General features: G+C 33.6%; 1 protein-coding gene across 1 annotated transcript in view; it reads right to left on the bottom strand.

Moving 5' to 3' along the window:
* Nup43 (nucleoporin 43) overlaps window positions 1-18,830 on the bottom strand; it is a 38,166-nt gene extending 19,336 nt beyond the window's left edge. Inside the window, exons 1-4 of the mRNA XM_075367673.1 lie at window positions 18,544-18,830; window positions 15,779-15,901; window positions 15,158-15,291; window positions 9,692-9,813 (exon numbers count right to left, since the gene is read on the bottom strand). Of these exons, the coding sequence (XP_075223788.1) occupies window positions 9,692-9,813; window positions 15,158-15,291; window positions 15,779-15,901; window positions 18,544-18,657 (493 nt within the window). The 5' untranslated portion in view covers window positions 18,658-18,830. The remainder of the gene's footprint in view (window positions 1-9,691; window positions 9,814-15,157; window positions 15,292-15,778; window positions 15,902-18,543) is intronic.
* Between the last annotated feature and the right edge of the window lie 7,215 nt (window positions 18,831-26,045).

A 26,045-nucleotide genomic window follows, 5' to 3' on the forward strand; every position in this document is an offset into this window, starting at 1 on the left:
TTTTGGTATAAAGTTCCTCTAAACGCAAACAGATAACATTGCTAAGAAGTGTATAATCCATTCATACAGTTTATCAGAGATAGACTGCAATTAAATGTAACAGGGTCAGCTGTACCACACATTTAATGTTCTAAACCTAGGGTACCAAGATGAAATCAGAACTTTTAAGTTTACATCAGGCACACTAATAATCAAATGATACTGATTTGTTAAAATTAAATACATCAAGGAATAAAGATAGCAATTATAGAATTTGAAATAAATTTCATATAAATAATTTAAATCCCATGCAAGACTCCATGCGCGAGTTGCAGTGCAATCCCTGGCAGCTCGCGAAGTCATGTTACCGGCCAAAGCCATTGCACGTGCTGTCCAGTGTGCGGGTTTGGTGGTCGTGACCACACTTTAACATCAGTGGCGACTTACCAGGCTTTCGTGGATACTCTGTTTCCAGATGCTCCGGAAGGTGAAGCAGAAGTCTGCGTTACGGCAAGTGAGACACCATTCCCTGGTGTACGTGCTCTGGAACCCGTAGTTTCTCGAATGGCACTGAGAAAGACACCGGGGATTGACCAACTTGACCCGGATATTTTCTATCATCTGCTGCCTGTCACAAAAGAGCTGCTTTGCTTGGCAGACTGTTCCCAGGGTGCCTAAACTGGGGTTGCTTTCCGACTTGTTAGAAGGTGGCTTTGGTGAGGGTGCACTTAAATCAGGAAAGGATCTGAGTGAGGTCAGCAGTTATCGACCCATCAGCCTCTTGCCGGTAACCGGCAAGTAGCTTGAAAGGCTGGTTGTGGAACAGCTCTGGAAAAACATCGATACGAACTCATTTCTAAATCAAGGCCATTATGGCTTCATGAAAGGGGTTGGCTCTGAGGATTGCATCTTAAATGCTCTTGCAGTTGTGGAAAGCGCCGACTGTAAATATGTTTTGGCAATTTTTATTGATATAGAGGCAGCATTTCCTTCCTTGTAATGTTCTCGTAGCCCTGCAGGTCGTAGTACGTGATCACTTGTCGAATTGCACGGCTCTGTTTAAGGATGCACACCTAGTTGTGACAAAGTCCGTCACCAGGGGAAGCCCGGAGGGTTCCATTCTCGGTCCCTTGCTATGGAACCTGGTATTTGACGGATTTTTGGGACTGAAATTCCCGGAAGGAGTCGAGCAGGCGACTTTGTCAACCGCAGAGGACTGGATGGACATTCAAAATTTAAGGATTTCTGTGCCCAAGACGAAGTTTATACTTCTCAAGGGTGCAGACAAATTATAATACAGTCGTAGCCCCCGTATTAAGTATAAAGGCTGTGTAATCGGCCGAGTTCGAATTCATAAGTATCTAGGTGTTTAGTTCGATGAGAAGTTGCTGTTTAGCAACAACGTTAGGCAACGCTGTTAGACAACGTGCGGCGGACGCTGTCTCTGTGATGCACAAGCTTTGGAGGATTGCTCAAAAAGGATTACAGACTGTCGGGCCATCATTTGTACATGGTGTACCAAGGTGTCTTCGAAAGTATGACCTCTTACGCGGCGTCCTTTTGGGCGCATAGTTTGAAAAGAAATCGAGCACTTACTTAAAATTTATGAAGTGCCCAGCGCAGAGTCTGGTATTTTTAAAACAACCTCCTACGAGGCTACTACTGTATTGGGAAAGGTTCTCCCAATCAATTTAGTGGTGAAAGTTCAGGCAGCCATGTGGAAATTGCGAAGAGGCAAGGAGACCAAGGTATTTGGCATGTGGTTTTGAGCCGGGTCAGTACCGGAGCGGAACGGTGATCTCAATGCACCGGTTCTAAATTTCAAACAGTTGGCATTCAGACAACAGGGGCGTGACAGGAAATTACTGTCTTTTTAATGTCTGTCTGTTAGGTAAGCTCACTAGGAGCTATTAGATTATTGGTCGCTAAAGTATTTTTGAGGCACAGTAGCCGTTTTTGGCATGGACATTTGGCCATATGCTCTAGGGCGACCGAATGGGGTGGTGGCGGGAGAAATGTCAGTTAACCAATTATGCGAAATGAGAATCTTTAGTTACAATTCAATGTGTGTTCTGTAAGATTTAACTGTGATCTTCTAATTAACAATAATATTTATTGATGGCACAATCAGTCTAAAACTATCGGATGTCTGTGTAAAGAGGAAAGTACAGGGCAACCAAGGATGTCTGAAGGAAATGTAGAATATGTCAGTGCATTTGTCCTCATAGTCCTAGTAAGTCTATCAGGAAGGCTGGCCATAATTAGCAAATCTGTTGAAGACAGGGTTTTTACAGCTATTTTAGGCTTTGAAGCTGACCGACTACACTGTGTGTGTGTGACTTTGTGATTAAAATGTTGCAACATTAAGACTTTCTTCATCATATTGTCATTAATGAGTCAATATATCGTCTTAGTGGAAACCTTAATGTACATAATGCCCATAACTATGGGTCAGAAAATTCCCATAACTTTTATAATGTGAAAAGGATTTTCCAGAGTTAAATATTTTCTGTGCAATATCCCAGACAGCAAGTTCATGAACAATTTATTTTAGCTGAAGTAACATACACGACTTTTTCCTCAATTGCATGTCCATCATTTGGCAATAAAATGGTGCGCCTACCTGCTGGCATAACTCTGTATGGAATTGGTTGAAAGACTTTTTTCCTCAACAACTGGATCAGTCAGTATGGACCTGATGATACAGCTAGTTTGTGGTGGATTCCAAGGTCACTTGATCGGGCTCCATATGATTTTTCCCTTTGGAATTATATGAAGGATCTTGTGTATATAGCTCTGCAGCCTACTGATCTACCAGATTTGAGGCACAGGATTGAAGCAGTTTCCATTTCTCTAAATACACTGGTTAAAGTACGGAATGATTGCTGCAATCAGTTGGATATGTGTGCCACATGATGAGAGATGTTCACATTGAACACTTGAAGGAAAAAACTGTAAGAGTTAATTTTTCATTTTATTTGAGATTCTTTACTGTAAGTCAAAGTTAAGAGATAATTAAATAGCTTCAAAATCCTGATGTCCTTTTTTGCACAATCTGTAACTATGAATACATATGTAATTAATAATTAAATCATACTGCTAAAGCTGTCAGATCTTAAGAAACAAAAACTTATTTTTATAATCAAGTTTTGCTCGACTCTTAAAATGGAAATAATCAATCAGTAGTTAACATCTCATCTTGTTAAATTTTTGTTAATATAACTGACTATTACTCAAAAGTTTTGTTTTATTTCTGTTTAAAAGAACTGGTACAATAATTTTTTTAAAGCATTTTCATTTTTATTATAATCTGTCATAATTTTTTAATTTTAAGATGCTGTAGTGTATTCCGCATAACTTTACTAATTGCATGCTGAAAACACAATCACGAAATTTATGATTAAAAAGATTGTGCTGTGCTTTAATTTATCCTACATTTTCAGCTTTATTATCTTGATTTTATCTTTCAGATTTTTTTATTGTTATAATAAAATTAACCCACCTTCACTCACTTTAAATCAGACTACTAAAGCTGTTGTTGCTTTAGTTGCTGATCTTTTCTTTCTTTCTTTCTTTTTTTTAGGTCTGCTGAAAAATATTTGTATCTATCTTGAAGGAATTGCATCTACAAAATTGCAAAAGGAATTGCTTCTTTTAAATTTTATAAAACACTGTTTTTTTTTTTTTTTGTTTTACTAAGACACAAAAGGATCTGACTGCCAAGTATTTTCTATCTGGAAATATATTCTATCTGTGAATGGTTTTCTTCTACTTCTTTTTATTGCTATTTAAAGCTCATGACAATTACATTATTTATCTAGTTTTATAAATCACTAAATCAATCAAAAGAACAATAAGTGTTGTTCAATAATTAAAGAAAAAAATGCTCATTGAAAAATGTTTATTTATTCAATGACAATGAAACTTAATGCTTTTAAACACAATTCCTGGCTATATCTAAGCACTTGTCTAGATGTCTTGATTCCAGTAGTAAAGAATCGTTCACTTCACTTATGAAACAGTCTTAAGTTGTTCAGTATTGCTGAACCAAGCACCACGTAAAGCTCACTGAACTGGTCTAATGGTTAACTCGTCATCACAAACCAGCTGATTTTGAAGTCAAGCGTTCTAAGGTTCAAATCCTAGTAAAGTTACTTTGAATACTAAATTGTAGATACCCGTGTTTTTTGGTGGTTGGGTTTCAATTAACCACATGTTTCAGGAGCGGTCAATCTGAGACTGTAAAAGACTACACTTCATTTACATTCATACACATCATCCTCTGAAGTAATACCTTATGGTGGTTCTGGAGGCTAAAAAGAAAAAGAAAAAGTGCCACGCAAAAATTCTTTGAGAGGACCAAACAAAAAACTCTGATGGTTACAAAATGGAAAAGTAAGGTGGATGCGGCAACATTTCCTAACCCCGTTTCTGAATAACTTTCAATGTCTTGAATGGCATGGAGGTGGGAGTTATCATGCAGATGAATTACATATTTTGAGAGAGAAACAGGATGTTTCCTTCTTATTGTGGGTTTCACTTTATTTTCTAGCGCATCACAATAGTACTCACTGATCGGTTTGCTTGGCATTTCTCCCGCCACCACCTCATTCAGTCGCCCTAAAGCATAAGACCAAATGTCTGTGCCATAAATGGTTACTGAGCTCGAAACAGTTTAGCAACCAGTGTCCTAACTAGCTCCTAGAACTAACCTAAAAGCATGAGCGGAATAAGCAAGGTACCATACAACACTTACTTGCATATCCCACCGCCCATTTGTCATATTCTAAAATGTGTAGGCTCACCGCATCGACTACTAAAATATATGATACCAAATAATAAATAATCTATCTTGTCAAAGAAAGCAATTCGCTGCCACGCCTAGGTCGCTGAATGTCAGCAAGTACCTGTCCACAATTACAGCACTTGGAGCCTTAATCTGACTGGAAGCCAGCCATATCTCTCGGTTAGCCTAATGTTGTTGCTAAACATCAACTTCTCATCAAACAAAACACCTAGATACTTATGAACTCGAACTCGGCTGATTACACAGCCTTTATACTTAATGTGGGGGTTATGACTGTTTGATAATTTGTCTGCACCCTTGAGAAGCATGTACTTCGTCTTAGGCTTAGGCACAGAAATCCTTAAATTTTGCTATTTGCATTTTGCTTAAATTGGTTAATCCCAGTGCCTTTCTCAGTGCCATTCGAGAAACCACTCGGCTTATATCTACATGTTCCACAGCCAGGGAATGGTGGAAGGCAATGTAAACTATTATCAATATTAAGACAAAAATATCAACGCTGTCTTCTGCTTCACCCTCTGGAGCATCTGGAAACAGAGTTATAGGAACACCTGGTAAGTCGCCACAGATGTTAAAGTGTGGTCTCGTCCGCCAAACCTGCATCGAACACTAGTCAGCACGTGCAATGGCTTTGGCCAGTAACATGACTTCGCAAGCTGCCAGGAGCTGCGCTGCGACTCGCGCATGGAGTCTTCCCAAAACTTGAATTTGGCTTCCTTGATGGTATGAATGTATTCATTACGGGCGTGTCGGTAGATCCGCGGACCCTCAGCATGCATGTCATCAACGATAACCCCCGTTAGGGGGCGACGCTTGTATCTTCTCCTAGCGGACCTAACTCTTGCGCACAGCACGCTAAGGTCAGAAGACCACCACTTTTTCCCGGGTTTCCGCCTGCGTTTAATAGACGGCTCCCCGGAAGCAGCGGTGATGACAGCTCCAGGCACTCTCCGGTCAGCAGACTGGCCACTACCTATGGGTCCGTCCATTGGCCTCGGCCGCCGTAGGAGCCTCGGCCAATCGCAACCCTATCACAGACAGTCTTGATGGCCCGGCTGAATTGTTCAGCCAAGTACTCACTGACGATCGTATGAGTATGTAGTTCTTTCATATAATTGTAATAAATTAGGCCTTTATAGTTTCAAAATATATTAGCATTTCTTTACCAACAGATGAGTAGGTGTTAGATCCCTTAATGTGGACCATAAAACCTTAGGTAGGTTTTTCAGCGAGTATGAACTGTATATGCATAGGTGATGAATTGAAACTATGCCTTGTTTCATATTGAATTATTATTTATTTCTTGTCGTCTTGAAATTTCGATAACATATAATTGAACATCTAACATATAACGTAACATACATAATTGAACTTAATATGCAAGTACACAAATAAAATAAGCATCCATCCAGACTGAATATACAACACAACCGCTCTGGGTCAGATTCGGCGCCAAATAAATAGAAGTCGCTATATCATAATGACTACTCCCTCCTTGCGGTATTGACGTAGGACATTGTACGACCATAGCTTACCGGAGAGTTCTAGCCCTTGCTAGGTAGCAGCAGCCGACGGCAAAAGTGGAACGTAACAGTAGGTTATGAATTATTTCTTGGGAAGCAAACTCAGAGTTTCATTCCACACTTTGACGTTTAGATACCAGCTCAAAATGAAGAATCCAGGTTTCATCACAAATTATTATACGATCTAAAACAGCATTACCTTCTATTAAAAACCTCTATTTAGCTTGCTTACAAATGTGAACTCAAATGTTTTTTTAATTTTGAGTCTTGAAACTCACCTTGAACAAGTTCTGCAGTAATTCAGCCTATCATAGATAGTGGAATGGACAGTGCCAATACTGACACCACAAATTTCAGCAATTTCCCACATTTTATGTGCCCGTCCTTGCAAATAAGATCATTAATGTGAATTTGCAGAGTATCAGCCAAAACTTCCACTGATTTTCTACTATAATGAAAATTGGTGACTCTTGCTTTGCCTGATTTAAAATGTTCAATTTACTTATAAAAATTCCATTGTTAATGTACTTTTTACCAAACTGTTTTAATATCCACGAGCAAATTTGTATCGGTTTAACACCTTCAGAAAAAAAATCTTATCACAGTACACAGTTCTACTACGGTACAATAAAATAAACAGAAGAGAAGTTATAATAATGGAAATTCTTTTCAAACATCTTCAAGGGTAAGTCAATTATTATCCACAATTTTGTTATATTTTTGTTTATCTTGGTAGTACTCTTGTGTTGCGTAGATGACGCATGCGTGGTTTAATTGTTGTTATGTCTGTGCAGATTTGATGCTGCTAGGTTAGTTCCATTATCGCTGCTCTGCCGTTAACCATGGCTGCTCCGCTTTCTGTTTGCACCAAAGAAGAACAACGTTCAGTGAACCGTTTTTGTGGTCGGAAGGTGTATCAGGGGCTGAAATTAATCGAAGACTTTCGGTACAGTACGGGAAGAGTATGTTGCCGTTACCAAGTGTCTACGAATGGATTGAAAGATTAAAAAATGGTCGTACAAGTGTTATACACGACGAAGGAGCCGGACAACCGTTTACCGCCACAGATGAGGAAAACATTGAGCGTGCACGTGACATTGTTTTCTTAGACAGACAAGTAACTATCGATGAAGTGGCACATCATCTGCAAATTAGTCACGGTTCTGCCTATGAAATCATCCACAACAGACTTGGGTTTCATAAAGTCTGTGCAAGATGGGTCCCAAAACAACTAACACAGTCATATAAACAAACGCGCTTGGACATCTGCCAAAAACATTTGGATCGCGATGATAACGAACGGGACATCTTCCTAGACAGCATCCATCACTGGTGATGGAACACGGATCCATCGTTTAGCCGGAGAGTAAACGGCAGAATATGAAATGGAAATATCCAAATTCGCCCTGCAAAAAAAAGTTCAAGACCCAACCGTCTGCAGGAAAACTGATCCTTACGGTTTTTTGGGACTCACAAGGCCCAGTACTGGAAATTATGAGGAAATGGGCATGACAATAAAAAGTGCACGTTACAGTGAGACGCTTACTGCCTGCAATTTGAAGCAAACGCCGAGGACTGCTGTCGAAAGGTCTGTGTTGTTACACGACAATGCCCATCCATATACTGCTGCCCACACTGCTGAAACACTCCAGAAACTCAACTTTGAACTACTGGCTTATCCTCCGTAGTCCTGATCTTGCCCCTTCTGACTACCACTTCTTTGGTCCACTCAAAGAGGCATTAAAGGGCCGTCGATTTATCTCGGATGAAACAGTGAATGAAGCGGTGCATTCCTAGCTCGCAGCTCAACCTTCTTTTATGAGGGCATCAGGAAGCTTGTGCAACGATGGACCAGGTGCGTTGAAATACAAAGGGACTATGTTGAAAAATGATGTACATGTACGTTTCCTATTTGTATTGCAATAAAATTTATAACTACAATGCGGGTAATAATTGACTTACCCTCGTATTATTTTCTATTTTTCTTTAATTATTGAATGACTCAAATAAGAAAAGTTTATATGTAATTTAAAATTAAATGGCAGTTTTGTAAGATCTCATTATGATGTTGAATATAATGCTCAAAATATAAAATAACTGCAGATAGCAAAGCAAGAAACGTAGAAAATAACACTATAAGAGTTGTTGTTCTGTTTATATTTATATTAAGTACTATAACTCATCATTAATTTCACAAGTGCTCCTGAAGCAATTATACATCTAGTTTGATCGATTTCAGTTTTCACTAATAAGCCAAGATTTTCACTATCCTTCCTTAACATCAATAAATAACAAATCATTTCAATTCTAACTGTAATTAGCTTAAATAAAAAGGCTGAAATAATCAATTATTAAAATGTATAAATTTAAGGGTCATTTTTACAGGACTGCCAAAAAAAGAGTGTAATGTATTTGTAGTGTAATGTATATTTGTTCCGCTGCAGCAGTTCCAACGGCTGAACTGATTATTATGTAAGCCTGCTTTGGAATCCTTACGTTACAGGGAGTATCATAAGTTATAAAATTTTTAATTTCTAATATTTATCTCTGTACAAATAATGCAGAATGTAACAACATTGCAAAGCCAATGATGCAATAACAATAAAAACTGAGACCGATTGCAGACAAAGACTCAAAGAATTACATGTCATATTGTGATCATTTTGTTCCTGATGTTCAAAATTTAAAATGAATGATCGTTAAAAATGCTCCCTTAAGTAATGTAGTGGTTGAAGATCAAACATCTCAAACTACGATTGAAATTTTAGGTAAAGTGCTGTCAGGGTTGAGCGCTCAAGATCAACCATCATTTTGCACAATAATGTATAAGTACTAGGGAAGACTAAGAGTGACTTTCTAAGTAAGCATAAGCAGAACATGTTATCTAACAAACTACACGGTTCAAAAGGAGTTAATCACATTTTGATTTGTTCCCAGAGTTAAAAGAACTAATACTTGAATAATATTTTTTCCCTGATAAGTTTTCTGGAGCAGTTACCTGAGCCGAACAAAAGCGGTACCTCACTGGAATGCAAATATTCTGAAATGTTGGGTAGTAGTCAATAAGCAGGAGGTTGAGTATATAGATTGTAAAGTGATATTACCTGAAATAAGATATTCTTGCACATAAAAAAAATAATTAAATTTAATGTCACCCATACCTTTAACCAAGTTCCAACAACAGTTCTCTCTTCCAAATATCCTATCGATTATCACCTTTAATGATGAAATGTTTCACAATTTTCCAGTACATTATAATAATTAGATTACTAGAATTAATTATTACACGAGATATACCAGAATTATTAAATAATTATATAACTAATGTTACAGCTAAACAGATAAAAAAAAGAAAAAAAAAGAAAAGAGAAAAACAATTAACCTATGACTCTTAACAGCTTTTCATGATGTAATGAAAGCAAACTGATACGTCCATCTTCTCCTATTGTTGCAACATCTTCTTCAAAAGTAGCCAACCCGGTACAAGAGCTCTTATCACCAGAGCTGTAAATAAAATAAAAACACCAATTATTTTAAAAATTTGGCACAAGAAATAAAATAATTGTTAAACAAATTTTTAAATGCGCATCGACTAAATTTCAAAACTATTAAAAGAGAAAATGGATGAAACTAACCGGACAATAGATCTAAAAACATTAAGTTTTTATAAGATTAGTTGCAGTAACTAATAGACTAATAGACGCAGTGTCTATGAATCATGAAACCTTGCCGACGGTGAGGTGGCTTAAGTGCTCAGCGGTACAGAATAGCTGGATTGAAAGTGGAACTATATTGGAGCGGTATCTGTTGAGATCCAGACTAAGCAATGATTCCTGAAAGAGGGATGCAGCTCTTTCAGTTGCTGTAAAAGACTTAAAATGGCCATATCAACATCACTCAGTCTTCTGAGTACTGCGCAGCTGAAAGCAATATTTTTATTCCAAGAAAATGTAGCTCTCTGCATTTAATGTAACAAAGATGGAGGCACCTTCCTCGGTAAAATATTCTGGAGGTAAACTAATTCCTTGCTTGGATCTCCTGGTGAGGATTGCTAAGGAAGGGGTCAATAGAAAATTAAAAAATCATCCTATGAGTTGGAGCGTAGAATCTTAGAAGCCTAAAAAACATCGGTAGTTTAGAAAATTTAAAGAGGGAAATGGGTAGGTTAAATGTAGATGTAGCAAGAGTTAGCGAGGTTCGGTGGGAAGAGGAAAACGACTTTTGGTCAGGTGATTTTAGAGTAATTAATTCTGTGTCAAATAAAGGGTTGGCAGGAATAGGTTTTGTAATGAACAAGAAGATAGGGAAGAGAGCAGGGTATTTCAAAAAGCATAACGATAGCATCACTGTAATCTTGATAAAATCAAAACCTAAGCTGACAACAATTGTTAACGTCTATATGCCTACAAGTTCCCATGATGGCAATGAGGTAGAGTATGTATATGAAGAAATTGACAAAGCAATTAAACACTGAAAATTTAATAATAGTTTGAGAATGGAGTTCTAGCAATTTCGATTGCAACTGAGTGTTATCATCTTTATATACATTAAATTCTTTGATGAAATACGCTTTTATAATTTTATAGCATTTTTTATGGAAATCAGTAGAGATCCAACAAGCTAAATTAAAATTAATTTCTCCCTTAAAAAAGTTCCAGAAATGACTAGTGGATTTGTGCCCTTTGAAACGATTTTGTATAATTATTTTGTTCGCAATTTTGAAATTCTTTCACATCATTATTACATAAATTTGTAGCGTTAAAAAAACCCGTATTCGTATCGATAATTAACTTGAAATCACCAAAAATACCGTATGAAAAGTTATCTTTGATCACTTAACATATATTAACTAGATTCGTTTTATAAAATTTCTAAAATAAAATAATTTTTAACATCAATAAAATGTTGGTTTTAATATGTTACTTCTTTTATATATAAATTTATAAGAATTTCTAATATTTTCGATAAACTGAATAGCTTAAATTATAACTTAAGTTTAAAGAGACAAAAAATGGGGAATCGATTGCATCAATAGAAGGTTTTGGGAAAATATTTTTACAACGATTTAATGGTCTTACACAATCAGATTTGAATGAAATTAATAATTATAAAGAAGTTTATATAGTATATAAGGGGTTAAAGAAAATGAAGAACGGTCATAGTTATCACGATGTAGAATTTAAACGCGGTATTGATGTTAAAGAAATTAAAGAAAAAAATGAATAAACCAAAACCACTTCTCCCCTCACCAACTGATGGTGAAATTGATATATATATATATATATATATATATAGATAGTAGGACGCGGGAATTGGATGATAGATTGACAGGTCATTTACAAAAACATCAAGATATGTGAGAACAACAGAGTTTGTTGGAACAAGATTTAAAAATTTCAGATTACGATTCAAATATACTAAATTAATTTAGTTTAGCGATTAATATAATAAATACCTTCGCTTTCATAGAAAATCCATTAAAAATTCATAAACATCTATATGATTTTTATCGCTAACATTCCAAGATTGGTTTAATAAAGAACCACCTAATGCTTGTTTTTCATTTGGAATTTCAATACACAATAAAAAATCAGAAACAGAAATGTATTTTTTAGTTTGTATTTCAATTCAAAATACTGTTCAATTAAATCTTGAAAAGCACTATCAATAGACGATCGATTGTCAACAAAAAGTTGCATTTTTTCCAACTTGGAATCTTTAAAAATCCCTCTTGGGGAAGCCTTGAAAATAATCTTTTTTATATATTCACAGTTTAATATTAAATTTCACTGGAAGAGTACTTCTTATATAACATTTAATATCATTTTGTATGTTATCTAAAATTGTAATTAAATTGTATTCGTTAGGTAAATTTTTATAACAGAATACTATAAAACGGTTAGACGAGCTAGAATCGTTTGATAACTTAACTTGTTCGAATTCCATAGTTTTTTTACTCACAGATTAACATTTATTTTTAAAAAAATAATACTTTATTTAAGTTATGAATAACAAAGTCACTATTTAGATAATTCAATTTTATATTGATAATTAGCTTAAAATCAGTGAAAATACCATACGAATAGTTATCTTTTATTTGTTCGTAAGATATATAGATTAATATGCTACTGCGCATGCATAGAAAAACTGAAATTTACATTAAGTAGAGATCAATGATCAATGCTGTTGTAATAGCTATCTAAACCAATACAAAAAACAACTAATTTAATGAATGCTTGACAGTTGCTGCGGGGAATCCCATGACGACATAGACAGTCTAGTTTGTTGTAATAAAATACATTTATAACAAACTATGAATTGTGATTTAGAAGCTGTTTGATCATTAAATTTACTGTAATTTGCGGCTTTATATGAAATTATTTATTTTCGCAAATCTGAAAGACCATATACAATAAAGAATCATTAAGTGGAAAAATTATGTTTGCACCCCGTTTTCTCTGAAAGTAATGATGACCGATTGATGCAGAACCTCATCATAGTTTTTCTTAAATTTACAAGATGAAGGAGTAGATTTATTGAAAAATTCAAAGTGAAAAGTGGTTTGAGGTGAATTGACACATGTGAATTTTGCTCGCACTAGTATGTCAAGAACAGTAGCACCTAAACACATGGGGCTAGGGTCTATCGTTCCCTAGGGGATCGCAAAGTTACCTTTTGGTTTAGCCTTTCAAAATCGCATCAGAATTGGTGTAGGATGCACCGATTTCGAGATATGCCATTTTTTTTAATATTTATCATGTGATGAGAAAAGTTGATAAAAACAAACAATGATTTTGAAGTTTGAACCATAAATAATGATCATTGTATACATAAATAATGATGAATGATATAACACTTTATCACTGAAAGTAATAACCTACATCATCATCATCATACATTTAAAATTAATCACGATGTTTGCAGTTAAAACATACGTTTTACTACGCATTTTTCAGTAAATCAACTATTTCATCATGTAAATTTAACGTGAACACATATTCATCATTGAAAGTAGCTGTTCTTTAATGTATCAAATAACCCGTGAAAAGAGACCCTCAGGCTCTGCCTCAATTTCATTGTTGGTTCTTCGTTGTAATTTTGGAGGCATCTCAAACCGGTGTTTTACCATATATTCTGCAGTAAATCCACTCTTTCAGTGTGAAAATTTGATTAAAAATATGAAGTAATCATGGAAAACAGACCCTAAGGTTCTCCCTCAATTTGCTTGCCAGGAATCAAAGGTCGAATTAAAGCAGAACTCGAAGTTTCTATACTACTTGCGAGTTTTTCCTCTTCCGGACTTCAAAAAACACCTCAAAGGACACCATTTTGGAACAGTAGAAAACATTTAAAAAATGTAATCAAAAATCTTAAGAATATTCAGATTTCTGAGTTAGTTCCAAACATTGCTATGAAGAGTGGGAAAATCTTTCAAAGCATTGTGTGGCTTCCCAAGGGAACTATTTTGAAAGCGATAGAGTCCATGTGTAACTGGATTGTAAATAAAAAGTTTTTCTGAACCAGTCTCATTACTTTATTTACCGAGCACATATAAAAATTTGTTAAAATTAATTAAAAATTGTTTCTTACTATAATTTTTTTATTATGACATTTCCTTTGAAGACTTCTTCAATCGGTTTTTTCATAAATTCATTAATTCAAAAAATGAATTAAAACTTTAAAACTGTGGTTTTGTTATTTCAGTCATTCAAATAAAAGAATCATTCTGTTGATAGTATTATAATTTACAGGTAGATAATGGAATACGCCGGCCTCTGTGGCGTGAGTGGTAGTGTCTTGACCATTCATACAGAGGTTCCGGATTTGAATCCCAGTCAGGCATGGCATTTTCACATGCTACATTTGTCATTCATTTCATCCTCTGAAGCAATATCTAAAGGTGGTCCCAGAAGTTAAAAAAATAAGATAATGTAATACAGTGTCATGACAGTATACTGCAATACCGTCAGAATAATTATTTTATTTCAATAACTGAAACTATATTTGTAGAATCTATATATTTCTGCAACTTAAAAATTCTTATTATATTTTTTAACTAATTTAAAACATATAATCCTGAAATGAAGAGGTTTCTGTTAAAATATTCAATGCAGATCACAAAAAAGGAAATACATGAAACAATTTTTAATTAATTTTAACAATATAACATACTGCTTCTAAGATGCAATTAAAATGATTTACTGACACATATGCAGAGTAATTCAAAATTGCACAATATTTAGGACATTAATATAAGCCAAAGGTCTTATAAACATAATGTCTAGAAATGCTGTGTTTAGGAATTATAGCTAACAAATATTTCACACTGATTTTAACTCCAAGAGTAAAACAAAGCCATAATAAAATTCTTGGACCCCAAATTAAGGGTCAAATTTGGTGGTTTAATCTGTTTTTTGATCTGAAAAATTGAAATAAAACAAATTCTAGAACTGTATCTTTTAGAAATTTTCAGTATTGCAAGGAACAAAAAATTATAAATGAAAACAATTTTTTTTTCTTTTTAGGTTTGCCATAAATTAACTTAGTTTATATTATTCAATTATTGAAAAACAGCCTTTCCTAAAATAAATTTAATCTTATAGTAATAAACAAAAGAAAACATTTTAAAATGTTAAAAAATCCAATATTATTGTCAACTAGTATGACATAAAGTTTTTTATTTTATGACATTTGCAACAGTTTACTGCAGCGGGACCTTTTCAGCACACTATATAAATTAAATGACAAATAATGAATATTTTATGAGGCCTTGTAACCGATGAACAATCTTATTTAATCTCAAATAAAAACAGAAAACATATAAATAAATCATGCAATGTACACTTACCTAAAAAAATGTAAATCATCCCAACGAACAATATTTTTAAAATGAGTATTTGGGGCTCGAGTCTTATCAACAACTTCTAACAATTGAACAAAACCTGATGAAGATGACACAAGAAATTTGCTTGCCGTCACAAACTGAAATGAAAAATTACTGTAAAGTAACAATGAAAAACACCTTTATAACAAGTAATTAAAAATTTGATCTTGAAAATTTACCACACAACTATCCATACATTTTTTTTATTGCATTTATAAAGAAGTTCCTTATGCTATTCTAAACACTTAAAAAATAATAAAACCAAAATTAAAAAAAAAAGTTACTTTTCAAGAAATAATGGTCAGTACGATCACAACAAATCAACTAACGGTGTGTTCATTGAATGACGTCATGATATATACTTAGTGTAATGAAAAATAAGGCTTAAGATGCATATTTCTTATCTAACGTAGTAAACTGTACAAAACTTTAAAATGTTGCAAGAAATGCTTTCATTTTGATAGCAATTTTGTCAAACATTGGACAGCAGAAATGGAAATTTAACTTGGTAAGGAACTTCAGTAATATTTTTATTTAAAATTCTAATATGATTGTTACTGCAAAAAAAAAAATTGTGATAATTACCTTAATTTCTGTGACATCTCCTTCATGTGGGTGTTTGTAAATCACTCTGGGATAAATATCTGATTCATCTTCTTCTTCTAGACCAGTCAGTGGTGGATATAACCATAAGATCAGCTTATTTTCCTAGGAAAAAAGATAAAAAAATGTAAAATTTAAAACTGTATAATAATCATTAATTAAATATATTTTTTTTCCACGATAGTCGGCGTGAAAATTATATAAAACAATTTTGCCTTAATGTCAAACCAAATTATTTTATATTGACGTGTATTAAACTTACATCACAACATTTTCATTTTCTCTTGCTCTTAGTTGACTATTTTCAGTGAATGATGGTGCCATTTTACACTAAATAGATTGGGTTAATCCATTTGAAGTGTCCCAAAAAAAACATAAGCTGGTTGCTTGACCAATTCAAAAAAATGTAAACTTACCCGCTTTCAGGATATTATAACTATTGTTTTTTACTTTTTTATTTAAGCAGTTTACCTGTTTTGTTATGGTGCGCATACCTACTTTTGTGACTGTAAGGGTTTATGAAAAAAATCATAACTAAAATACTATTGGTATTCTAAGGATGAAACAAAAAGTAATTTAATCATGTTTTCTCAAGGTAAAAGATTGGTCCAGTGGTTTATTGGAGCATTTATTTAGTGAGTTGAAACTGTATAGCTTTTAACGGGTTTTTCATGATTTTTGAGGTTATAACTATTTTATTAGTACAGTACACAAGAAACGTTTTTATTTGCCATAAACATCTATAAAAACACTACAAGTTGTGCAAATTTGAGATTTTTATCATCAGCCCCATCAGATTTATTTGAAGCTAAAATCTGAATTTAAAAAAAAATGTAGTGTTCAAAAATTCATAAAACTTTAGGAGTAAGTATATAACCATTAATATTATTTGTGATAAAAGCACTAACATATACCAAGATATAAAAAAAATAATTCAAACTGATAATTCAAAAAAATTATAAAAAGTGAAATTTCACATTTTTCATTTTCAAATTTATTGGTAATTTTCTCATAGAAAGAAGAGAGACAGGTAACATGAACATCTGAAGACAGGTAAATAAATACTGGATCATTTTTTACCTTGAGAAAATAGGAATAAATTGCTTTTTGTTTCATCCTTCCAGGACCAATAGGTTTTTAGTTATGATTTTTTTTCATAAACCCTTACAATCACAAAAATGGGTGTGCACACTGTAAAAATGGCCGCCACGAGAAAACTGCTTAAATAAAAATTAAAAAAAATAGTTTTAAGAAAACTATTATAACTATATAACAGACACGTAGGAAACAAGTGGGCAGTTAAAACTATTTTTGAATTGGTCAAGCAACCACACTTTGATCACTTCAAATGGATTGACCCACTGGTCAACAAAATTTAATTTTTTGTTTATTAAATGGGAGTGAATGGCTGATTCTTATAGTATTTTTTATGCTGATTTTATATATGTTAATAGATTTTTCTATCAGGCTCACATTTTTTGTAACTGAAATTTCTTTTGAAACAAAAAGTGTATGGTGAACGTAATGAAAATACATTACATGCATTTTGTACTCACCTAAAATCTATTTCTTTTGGAATTTCTGCTGTAATTTATTGTAGGTAAATCCCTTTTTTAGATTCCAACAACAGTCAGCTAACATTTTTCCTGGTATCGTGTTTACATTGTAGATATCTCCTGGTGAAAGCGTTCTCCATTTTCATAATTGATAGCGCTGAGACTGTTAGGGTAAAAATTGAATGTGAATGTAAGAAATGGATTTTGAGTGACATGTTACAATCAAAGTTCTTTGTGGTTTTGAAGCAGCTCACTCACAAGTTCTCTGTAGTACTGGCCTTATGGTTTCCAAGGAAGTTGTTTACCACATTTTGAAATGATTTCCATGCAGCAACCTCCAATTTATTCAAACATTCTTCAAATACAAGATCACTCATTAATCTTCTTATCTGTGGTCAAAGAAATATACCTTCCTTTAGTTTAGCATCGCCTATATTAGGGAATTTGTTTTTTAGAAACTAAAACCCTGCACCAATACAATCCATTGTTTTAACAAAATCTTTGAATAAACCTAGTTCAATGTGTAGTGGCGGAAGATAAACTTTTTCTGGTTTCACTAATGCCTGACAAACAACACTCTTCTCTCCTGCAGTCAGTACCTCTCTCTATGGCCGTTGCTCTTTCCTGTAATGGTTTTTCCTATCCTGATGTCTAACTCGCACAAAAAGCAACAGAACTTAACATGCATCCAAGTCCATATTGAAAAAAATGTATTAATTTTAATCTGTGAATCATAAATTTAATGTGGATCAGGATCGCTTATGATGTGAATAAAATGGAAATGTCTGTCAATGTCAGTTTTAAATTATTTTAATTTGAGATTTTTTGGGGCAAATTCAAAGAAATTTTTTTATGTGTCAATTATTCCACTGAAATTAACTTTAATTAATGCAAAGCAATCCCGCAAGTTAAATGTTTTCACTATTTTAAGACAGTCCGCAACCAACCAGCGACATTATTAGAAACTTGTTGAGAACGTCAGTTACCGGTTATCCATAAAAATTTGTGATGCTTTTTCGCTTGAACATAAAGTTGCGGTCCTTAATTTGAGAAATTTATTTGTTAATAAACTGCAATTAATTGATTTGGGCAGGCGTTTATTTACGTTCACGTGAATAAGAAAAACTGCCAGAAATTATGTTAAAGGTATTCTAAATGAAAAAATATATAACCAGAATTTTCAATACTAACTTTGTCATCCCAGCTTCCAGTTATGAAAGTTTCAGAATCCAACCCTAATTCAGGTTTCCATCGAACTTTATTAACTTTCTGAGACACAAAAGTTCCGTGTAAATTTACTCCCATTTCTTTTAATACTGTTCACCACAACATAACCTCAATTCCTTTCGATCACAACTGTCTCCCGCCTTCCGATAGTATCGGGAATGCGCTAGTTTAACGTTCAATCTCGATTGAACGAATAAACGTTTTTCGGTCTTACCGACAAACCTGCCGGGTTGGTCCAGTGGAAAACTCGTCATCGCAATCAACTGATTTCGAAGTCGAGAGTTCTAAGGCTCAAATCCTAGTAAAGACTTTTATTCTGATTCAAATGCAAGATCGTGGATACCGGTGTTCTTTGGTTGGGTTTCAATCAACCTCACACCTCAGTTATGGTTGAAATTTTTTTCTGTTTAGAAATCACAGTTAGGTATTACTTCAGAGGATGATATGTATGAGTGTAATTGAAGAGTAGACTTGTACAGTCTCAGGTCGATCATTTCTGAGATGTGTGGTTAATTGAAACCACCAAAGAACACTGGTATCCACGATCTAGTATTCAAATCCGCATAAGAGTAACTGCCTTTACCAGGATTTGAACCTAAGAACTTTTGATTTCGAAATCAGCTGATTTGCGACGACGATAACGAGTTAACCACTAGACTAGCCCGCTGGGCTAGTTATGCTCGACCTGAGACTTCATTTACATTCACACACATCATCCTCTGAAGTAATACCTTATGGTGGTTGTAGAGTAAAACAGAAAAAGAGCGAGGGGGTATTTACATGCAAAACGATTATCAGCCACTAGTAGTTAACCGAGTTAATCTGCGTGAGATTTCATACTCATCAACTTTGCACAAACTTTACTAATTCTTCCATTACATGGATAACAAGAAAGCTGAAATTTGGCGTGGCTATTTTCGAGGAGATTTATGGAAAGATTAAGAAAAATTATTATTAACAATACCGTAGGCTAAAATTAAATTAAGGTTACGAAGATTTGGCCAAGACTAGAAGAGCTGTAATGATGAAACCTGTTTTTTTTTTTTCATTTGAAGTGAAAATTTTTGTTTTACTCTCAAGGAAGTAGAAAGGAAATAAACTACTTATACTGTTTTCAGTTAGCTTATAGAGAGAAGAATAAACAAACGTTGTTTTTGTGAGCGAATTCATCATGATTATGCAGTCACATCCCTTGCGTCACTACCGATTCACAACATGGCCATATCTATATACAACTCCATAATCATTTGATCTATTCTTATGATCATCTTTGGTTCTCATGTTCAATTTTTGTGTTTTTGTTACTGATTTATTTACCCTAATGATATTTAAAGTTAAAATAATATAATTTTTTAAGTTTACTGGAATGTGAGTGTAGTGCATTCCTAGATCTGTGTCTGTACCACTTGAGTCATGTCATTATTTTCACACCATGTCTGATACTGATGAAGGATGCAGAAAAAGGCCCACAATTTCCACTTATGTTAGCAGTTTATTAACGTTATCTGAAATCAATGTTGTTGGATTATTCCATACTTCACTTTCATGAGCATTTAAAATAATGTGTTTTTCTACACAACTTAAGTGGAAATTGTGCTGCTTCAAAAAGAGTGATTTCTGAAGAGGACGAACTTAAGGTGGTATAAAAGATTCATCCTGACCCAGTAGGGGAAGATCTTGTGATGATCTCCATTGCCACACCACTTCCTCCATTTCTAGTCCTGATGGGCTTTATTGGACGTTATCTTTTAGACCCCTCTAAATCATAATATATCACATTAATCAGTTTGGCCTCAATCATGTCTAGTGATGCAAATGCCTCTGTAGACGTTTCCATCAGTGTGTTTATTCAATTTTATATCGCCTTCATATCAAACTTCTTCTAACCTCCCACCTACTTTAAGTTATAACCCTCTCAACTAACTGATTTGCAGAAGTGCGATTCCCACACCTTTCTTTAACACTGAAACATTCATCCAAAAACCATTCCCCTATCCAATTTTCATACTAAGAGTGTACTATCAAACATTTATTCATTATCTCTACTAAAAAAATTCAAATACACTTAAACAAGCATTGTCATAGTTGATTGCAACAAAAATTTTATCCTACAAATGCCTAATTCATTCAAATCCTTCTGATTGTCAAGACAATCAACAAATTTAATAAAATGCTAACAGAAACGTACACTAACTCTCTCTGATCCTGTCTGTTTTCGGAAGCTAGGTCAATGCCTTCACCCTCCTACACTGCAGCTCCATCACAGAATTCTTAATATCTTCCCAACTATATTCCACTCCCTTAAAATCCCAGCAACTAATATTCATTCTCTTTCGGTTTTTCAATTAACTTGCAAATCTAAATCAGAATTGATCCTTGCAAGTTCTCTAACCATTTTAGTATGTTCAGCTTCCTTGTTCTGGGTCACTGTTTATTTTGGCTTCTGAAATTAATTTTACAAGGTGTTTTCAGCTTCTTTTAGTGCAAAAAAATCATACTTAGGTGTCACCTGAAAAGGTAGTTTAATAAACTTATTATTTTATTCACTTTTTTCAATTTCTTCATTGTGAAATATGCTATCATTTTTTTTCTGCTTAGCAGATGATTTCATATCAGGTGTTTTGCAGTCTGCTCACTATCATCAGTTGGTATAGAACAATCCAAAAGATAAATCCATTCAATACCACTTTTTAAAAGAAGTTAATTTTATTATCAGTAATTTCTGAAGGGAACATTTGTTTGCATCATCCATCTGGTTCTGAATGCAAGCACAGATGTAGACTCTGCAAGAGTAAGATAGCATGATTCAGTCTTAGTAAAATTGAAGGAATATATTCAGTATTAGCTTCTTTCATACTTCAAACTGACTGTCTTGTTTTAAAAATAATTAACTGTTTCAGTAACTGTATTGATTTCTTAATCTTCTAAATGTAACTTTGGACTATTTCATCTGGTTGCAATATCGTAATGTGATTAAATTACTGTTAATTATAATTTTTATATATAACACTACCCACTATTATGTTTACTCATTAAATAAATTTAGAGCTGAAACATTTTAAGAAAAACAAATCATGAATAATTAATTATATTAGCAATAATGAAAATATAAAATGCAGTCGAGGCAGGAGTGTTTATTTTTCACAGAATTCATATCCAAAAATAGTAAAAGTATGATTCCTATGTGGCTAGAAATGCCAGCAGAAACAGATGTGTGTATTCATCTGCTGAGAACATAGAAGAGTGTTCATCTGAAATTAAAGGTGTATTCTTTAAGCACATTTAAGTAATCATAGCACTCAAGAATTTGTCGGTGTTTATATCTGGAATGATGAAAGACCATTAGGATGAGGTGAAAAGTTGAACAGTACGTATGATTTACATCCAATGAATCTGATTTAAAAAGTATTACTCTGACTTAATTATTTGGATTATGAGCTGGAAAAATTGTGCCAATGTTATGTTTAAAAATATGTCAACTTAAAAAAAAATAATCAAGGGAGGCAATGGAAGTAATAAAAAACGATTAAAAACTATTATGAGTCATAAAGAACAGTTAGCATTGTATGGAGGATGGAATTCACTCAGTACAAACTGATAAATTAGTAATCAAATTTGTGTGTTTTTTTTAAAAATAATTTTCATTCTTAAAGACTTTACTCAGGAACAAAGACATTTATTACAAATTTTTATTACATCTTTCTTTCTTAAAGTAGCTAAACATCTATCTAGCTATATTTTAGCTAAAGTATGAAAATGAATGGATTAATGATGCTGCATTCTATCCATAACACTATTTTTCTACCTACTGCAGATTTTTTCTTTCTAGGTCGATAGCAAACATTCTAAAAACGTTTTTTTTTAGCTGAGCCTTGTATAAATATGACTTCAGCGGCATCAACAAATTATGCTTTACATGGATCTTATAAAAAAAAAAACTTTAACAGCTTCTGTGAATATTTCTTTGTTATTACTTGTGTAGTAGACTATAGTCGGAAGGTGTATCAGGGGCTGGAATTCATCAAAGACTTTCGGTACAGTACGGGAACAGTGTGTTGCTGCAAAGGACTGTATACGAATGGATTGAAAAATTTTAAAATGGTCACACAAGTGTTACGCATGACGAAGGAGCTGGACGCCACAAATGAGGAAAACATTGAGCGTGCACGTGACAGGGTTTTCTTAGACAGACGAGTAACTATCGATGAAGTGGCACATCATCTGCAAATTAGTCACGGTTCTGCCTACGGAATCATCCACAACAGACTTGGGTTTCATAAAGTCTGTGCAAGATGGGTCCCAAAACAACTCACACAGTTGCATTAACAAATGTGCTTGGACATCGGCCAAAAATATTTGGATTGTGATGGTAACGAACGATAGTATCTTCCTAGACAGAATCATCACTGGTGATGAAACACAGATCCATCGTTACTAGCCGGAGAGTAAACGGCAGAATATGGAATGGAAACATCCAAATTCGCCCTGCAAAAAAAAAGTTCAAGACCCAACCGTCCGCAGGAAAACTGATGCTTATGGTTTTTTGGGACTCACAAGGCCCAGTACTGGAAATTATGAGAAAATGGGCATGGCAATAAACAGTGTGCGTCACAGTGAGACGCTTATTGCCAAGCTGAAGCCTGCAATTCGAAGCAAACGCCGAGGACTGCTGTCGAAAGGTCTGTGTTGTTACACGACAATGCCCATCCACATACTGCTGAAATGCTCCAGAAACTCAACTTTGAAGTACTGGCTCATCCTCCGTATAGTCCTGATCTTGTCCCTTCTGACTACCACTTGTTTGGTCCACTCAAAGAGGCATTAAAGGGCCGTCGATTTATCTTGGACGAAACAGTGAAAGAAGCGGTGCATTCCTGGCTTGCAGCTCAACCTTCTTTTATGAGGGCATCAGGAAGCTTGTGCAACGATGGACCAAGTGCGTTGAAATGCAAGGGGACTATGTTGAAAAATGATGTATGTGTAAGTTTCCTATTTGTATTGCAATCAAAATTATAACTACATTGCGGATAATAACTGACTTACCCTCGTATGTAAGATTTCAATGTGTAATAAAACTAGTTCACATAGACGCTGACTGATTCTCTGTATACATAATTTAATTCTAAATATACCTTCACTTCAAGTTTTGCTATGTCCCATGTATTTTTGACTCAAAATATTTATATTATAGCATACAACCTTTTGATTTATAAAAATTAATTAGGTTTATTCATAATATTTGAAGATTTCATTTATTTATTACCAAAGCTAATTCAAGAGAGATGTATCAGGTTTTATTTTATTCCCAGAAGTGAATACTAGTCAAAATTTTAAAAAAATATTTCATATAATACAGTAATTATTTTAAATTTTATGTAATTTAATACTTCTCAAATTTTTATTAAAATTATTCCAGTTATTTAAATACAAAAAAAACTTCTCCCTGCAAACAGGGTAAGTTCTATTTGAAAATAAAAGTTTCTGTGAAATTGTTAACAATTCTATTGCTTTAATTTTTATACCTTGAGATTTTTTTTCTAAAACCCATCCTCAAGGCAATCAAAAAAGATATACCAATAGAAGGGTGTAAGAAAACTTTCTGTGAATGTTGATTCAAATCTTATTTTTATACACATTGGTACATTTTACAAAAAAGCATTCTGAGCATGTAAATAAAAAAATGTTTTATCAAAACTGGGAAGAGGTTTAATTTTTTGTCCTATAATATTTAATTTATTTTCTTTGTAAGTTAAAAGTAAATTCGATGGGTGTAAATACCAAATATTTCAAGTGAAAAGTCGCAAAGATTACAAAGATTTCAATCATGCAAATTACTATATTATAAGTTCATTCTACAAATTTGATTAAAACAGGTTGTGCGGTTAAGTATATAAATCTCTATTCTGATCGGTGAATACAACACATCAGCAGTCGGTAGATATGCTAACCCCCCAACATTTGCCTGGATTAATCAAGGAAAAGAGAGATGAAACCTTGACCAAAACGTGTATAAAAAAATACACAATTAATAAAAAATAAGTGTGATTAAATCCATATTAAGTATTTAAAATATAAACACATGAAATAATCTATTTGCCAATCTTCATGGTGGAGTAGTCACATCTTGTTCTTTTATCCGGAGGTCCTGGGTTCAAGGCATAGCATTTTGAACATATTACAAAAATTCATTATCATCCATCAGTAATTATAAGTCGGCATAAGCCTGTTGTTACTGTACAAATAAACAAATAATATTAAGGCAGATTCATGAAGATAGAAAATATAAAAAAAAACTACAAAATAATTCTGTATTCAGGTATTAAAGGGATTTTTACAACATATTTTTACATATACACTGAATGAGATGCAGAAAATTAACAGTTTTTTTTTAACAAGTATTATTTAGAGATTCATTGACAGAGTAATATTGTTTCTAAAAAAAGAAAATCTTTTAATTGTTTTTTAAATAATGTTCATGCCATATCCCTGCATAACAGAAAAACAGGAATAATCTAAATAAACAAAAAAATTGATGCTAAAATCCTTTCACTTTTAGTGTGTGTAAGAAGAAACTAATTGGCAACCATTAAAAAAAGTCAATAGTTGACTTTTTTTTGTTACCATGTTTAGTTTTACCCTATAATCAAGATTCTGAAGAGTTACACAAAATACTAGCATCTAGTATTGGAAGGGGAGGAAAGAGGATAAAATTGGGCTTTTAAAATATCTCATAAATTATTAATGTCAAAAAAAGTTTTTAGATTTTCTTTAAAACTTATAGATAAAAAATAAAACTTTATTGTTGACAATAAGAAGCAGCTGAATTATTACAGTTTTAAGCTTTTCCATTGTTTTACTTGCTTTCTATGAAAAAGTGTTCCTATGCTAACCTTTTTTGATTACCTTTACAACTAAATTTCTAAATAAGACAAAAAAAAACTTGAAACAGAAGTTTTAGAAAGATAATTTTCCAAAACTTAACAGTTTATGCACAAATAAAATAAGTAAAACAAAAGTTGATAACATTAATATACATAAAAAACTCAGAAAAAACAGATCATAGATTAAAAAAAACCCGGATACAGTATATCCTACTTGCATTGCAAACTTAACAAGTAATTATATTTGGAATATAATCACCAAACAAATTCGATACCCCTTGAATATATAAACTTCTTTCTTTTCTGTATAGTGTTCGGAACCATCTAAGATTCAGGAGATGATATGTATGAGTGTAGTCTTGTATAGTCTCAGGTCAACCATTCCTGAGATGTGTTGGTTGATTGAAACCCAACTATCAAAGAACACTGGTATCCACGGTCTAGTATCCAAATCCGTATAAAAGTAACTAACTGCCTTAATCAGAATTTGAATGTTGGAATTCTCGACTTCAAAATCAGCTGATTTTTGAAGATCCGCACAGTATTTTATGTATGTCAGATGGGATGTAATTTCAAACAAAGATC

The sequence above is a fragment of the Lycorma delicatula genome, chromosome 5 (assembly GCF_047948215.1).
Source record: "Lycorma delicatula isolate Av1 chromosome 5, ASM4794821v1, whole genome shotgun sequence".
Classification (NCBI taxonomy): Eukaryota; Metazoa; Arthropoda; class Insecta; order Hemiptera; family Fulgoridae; genus Lycorma; species Lycorma delicatula.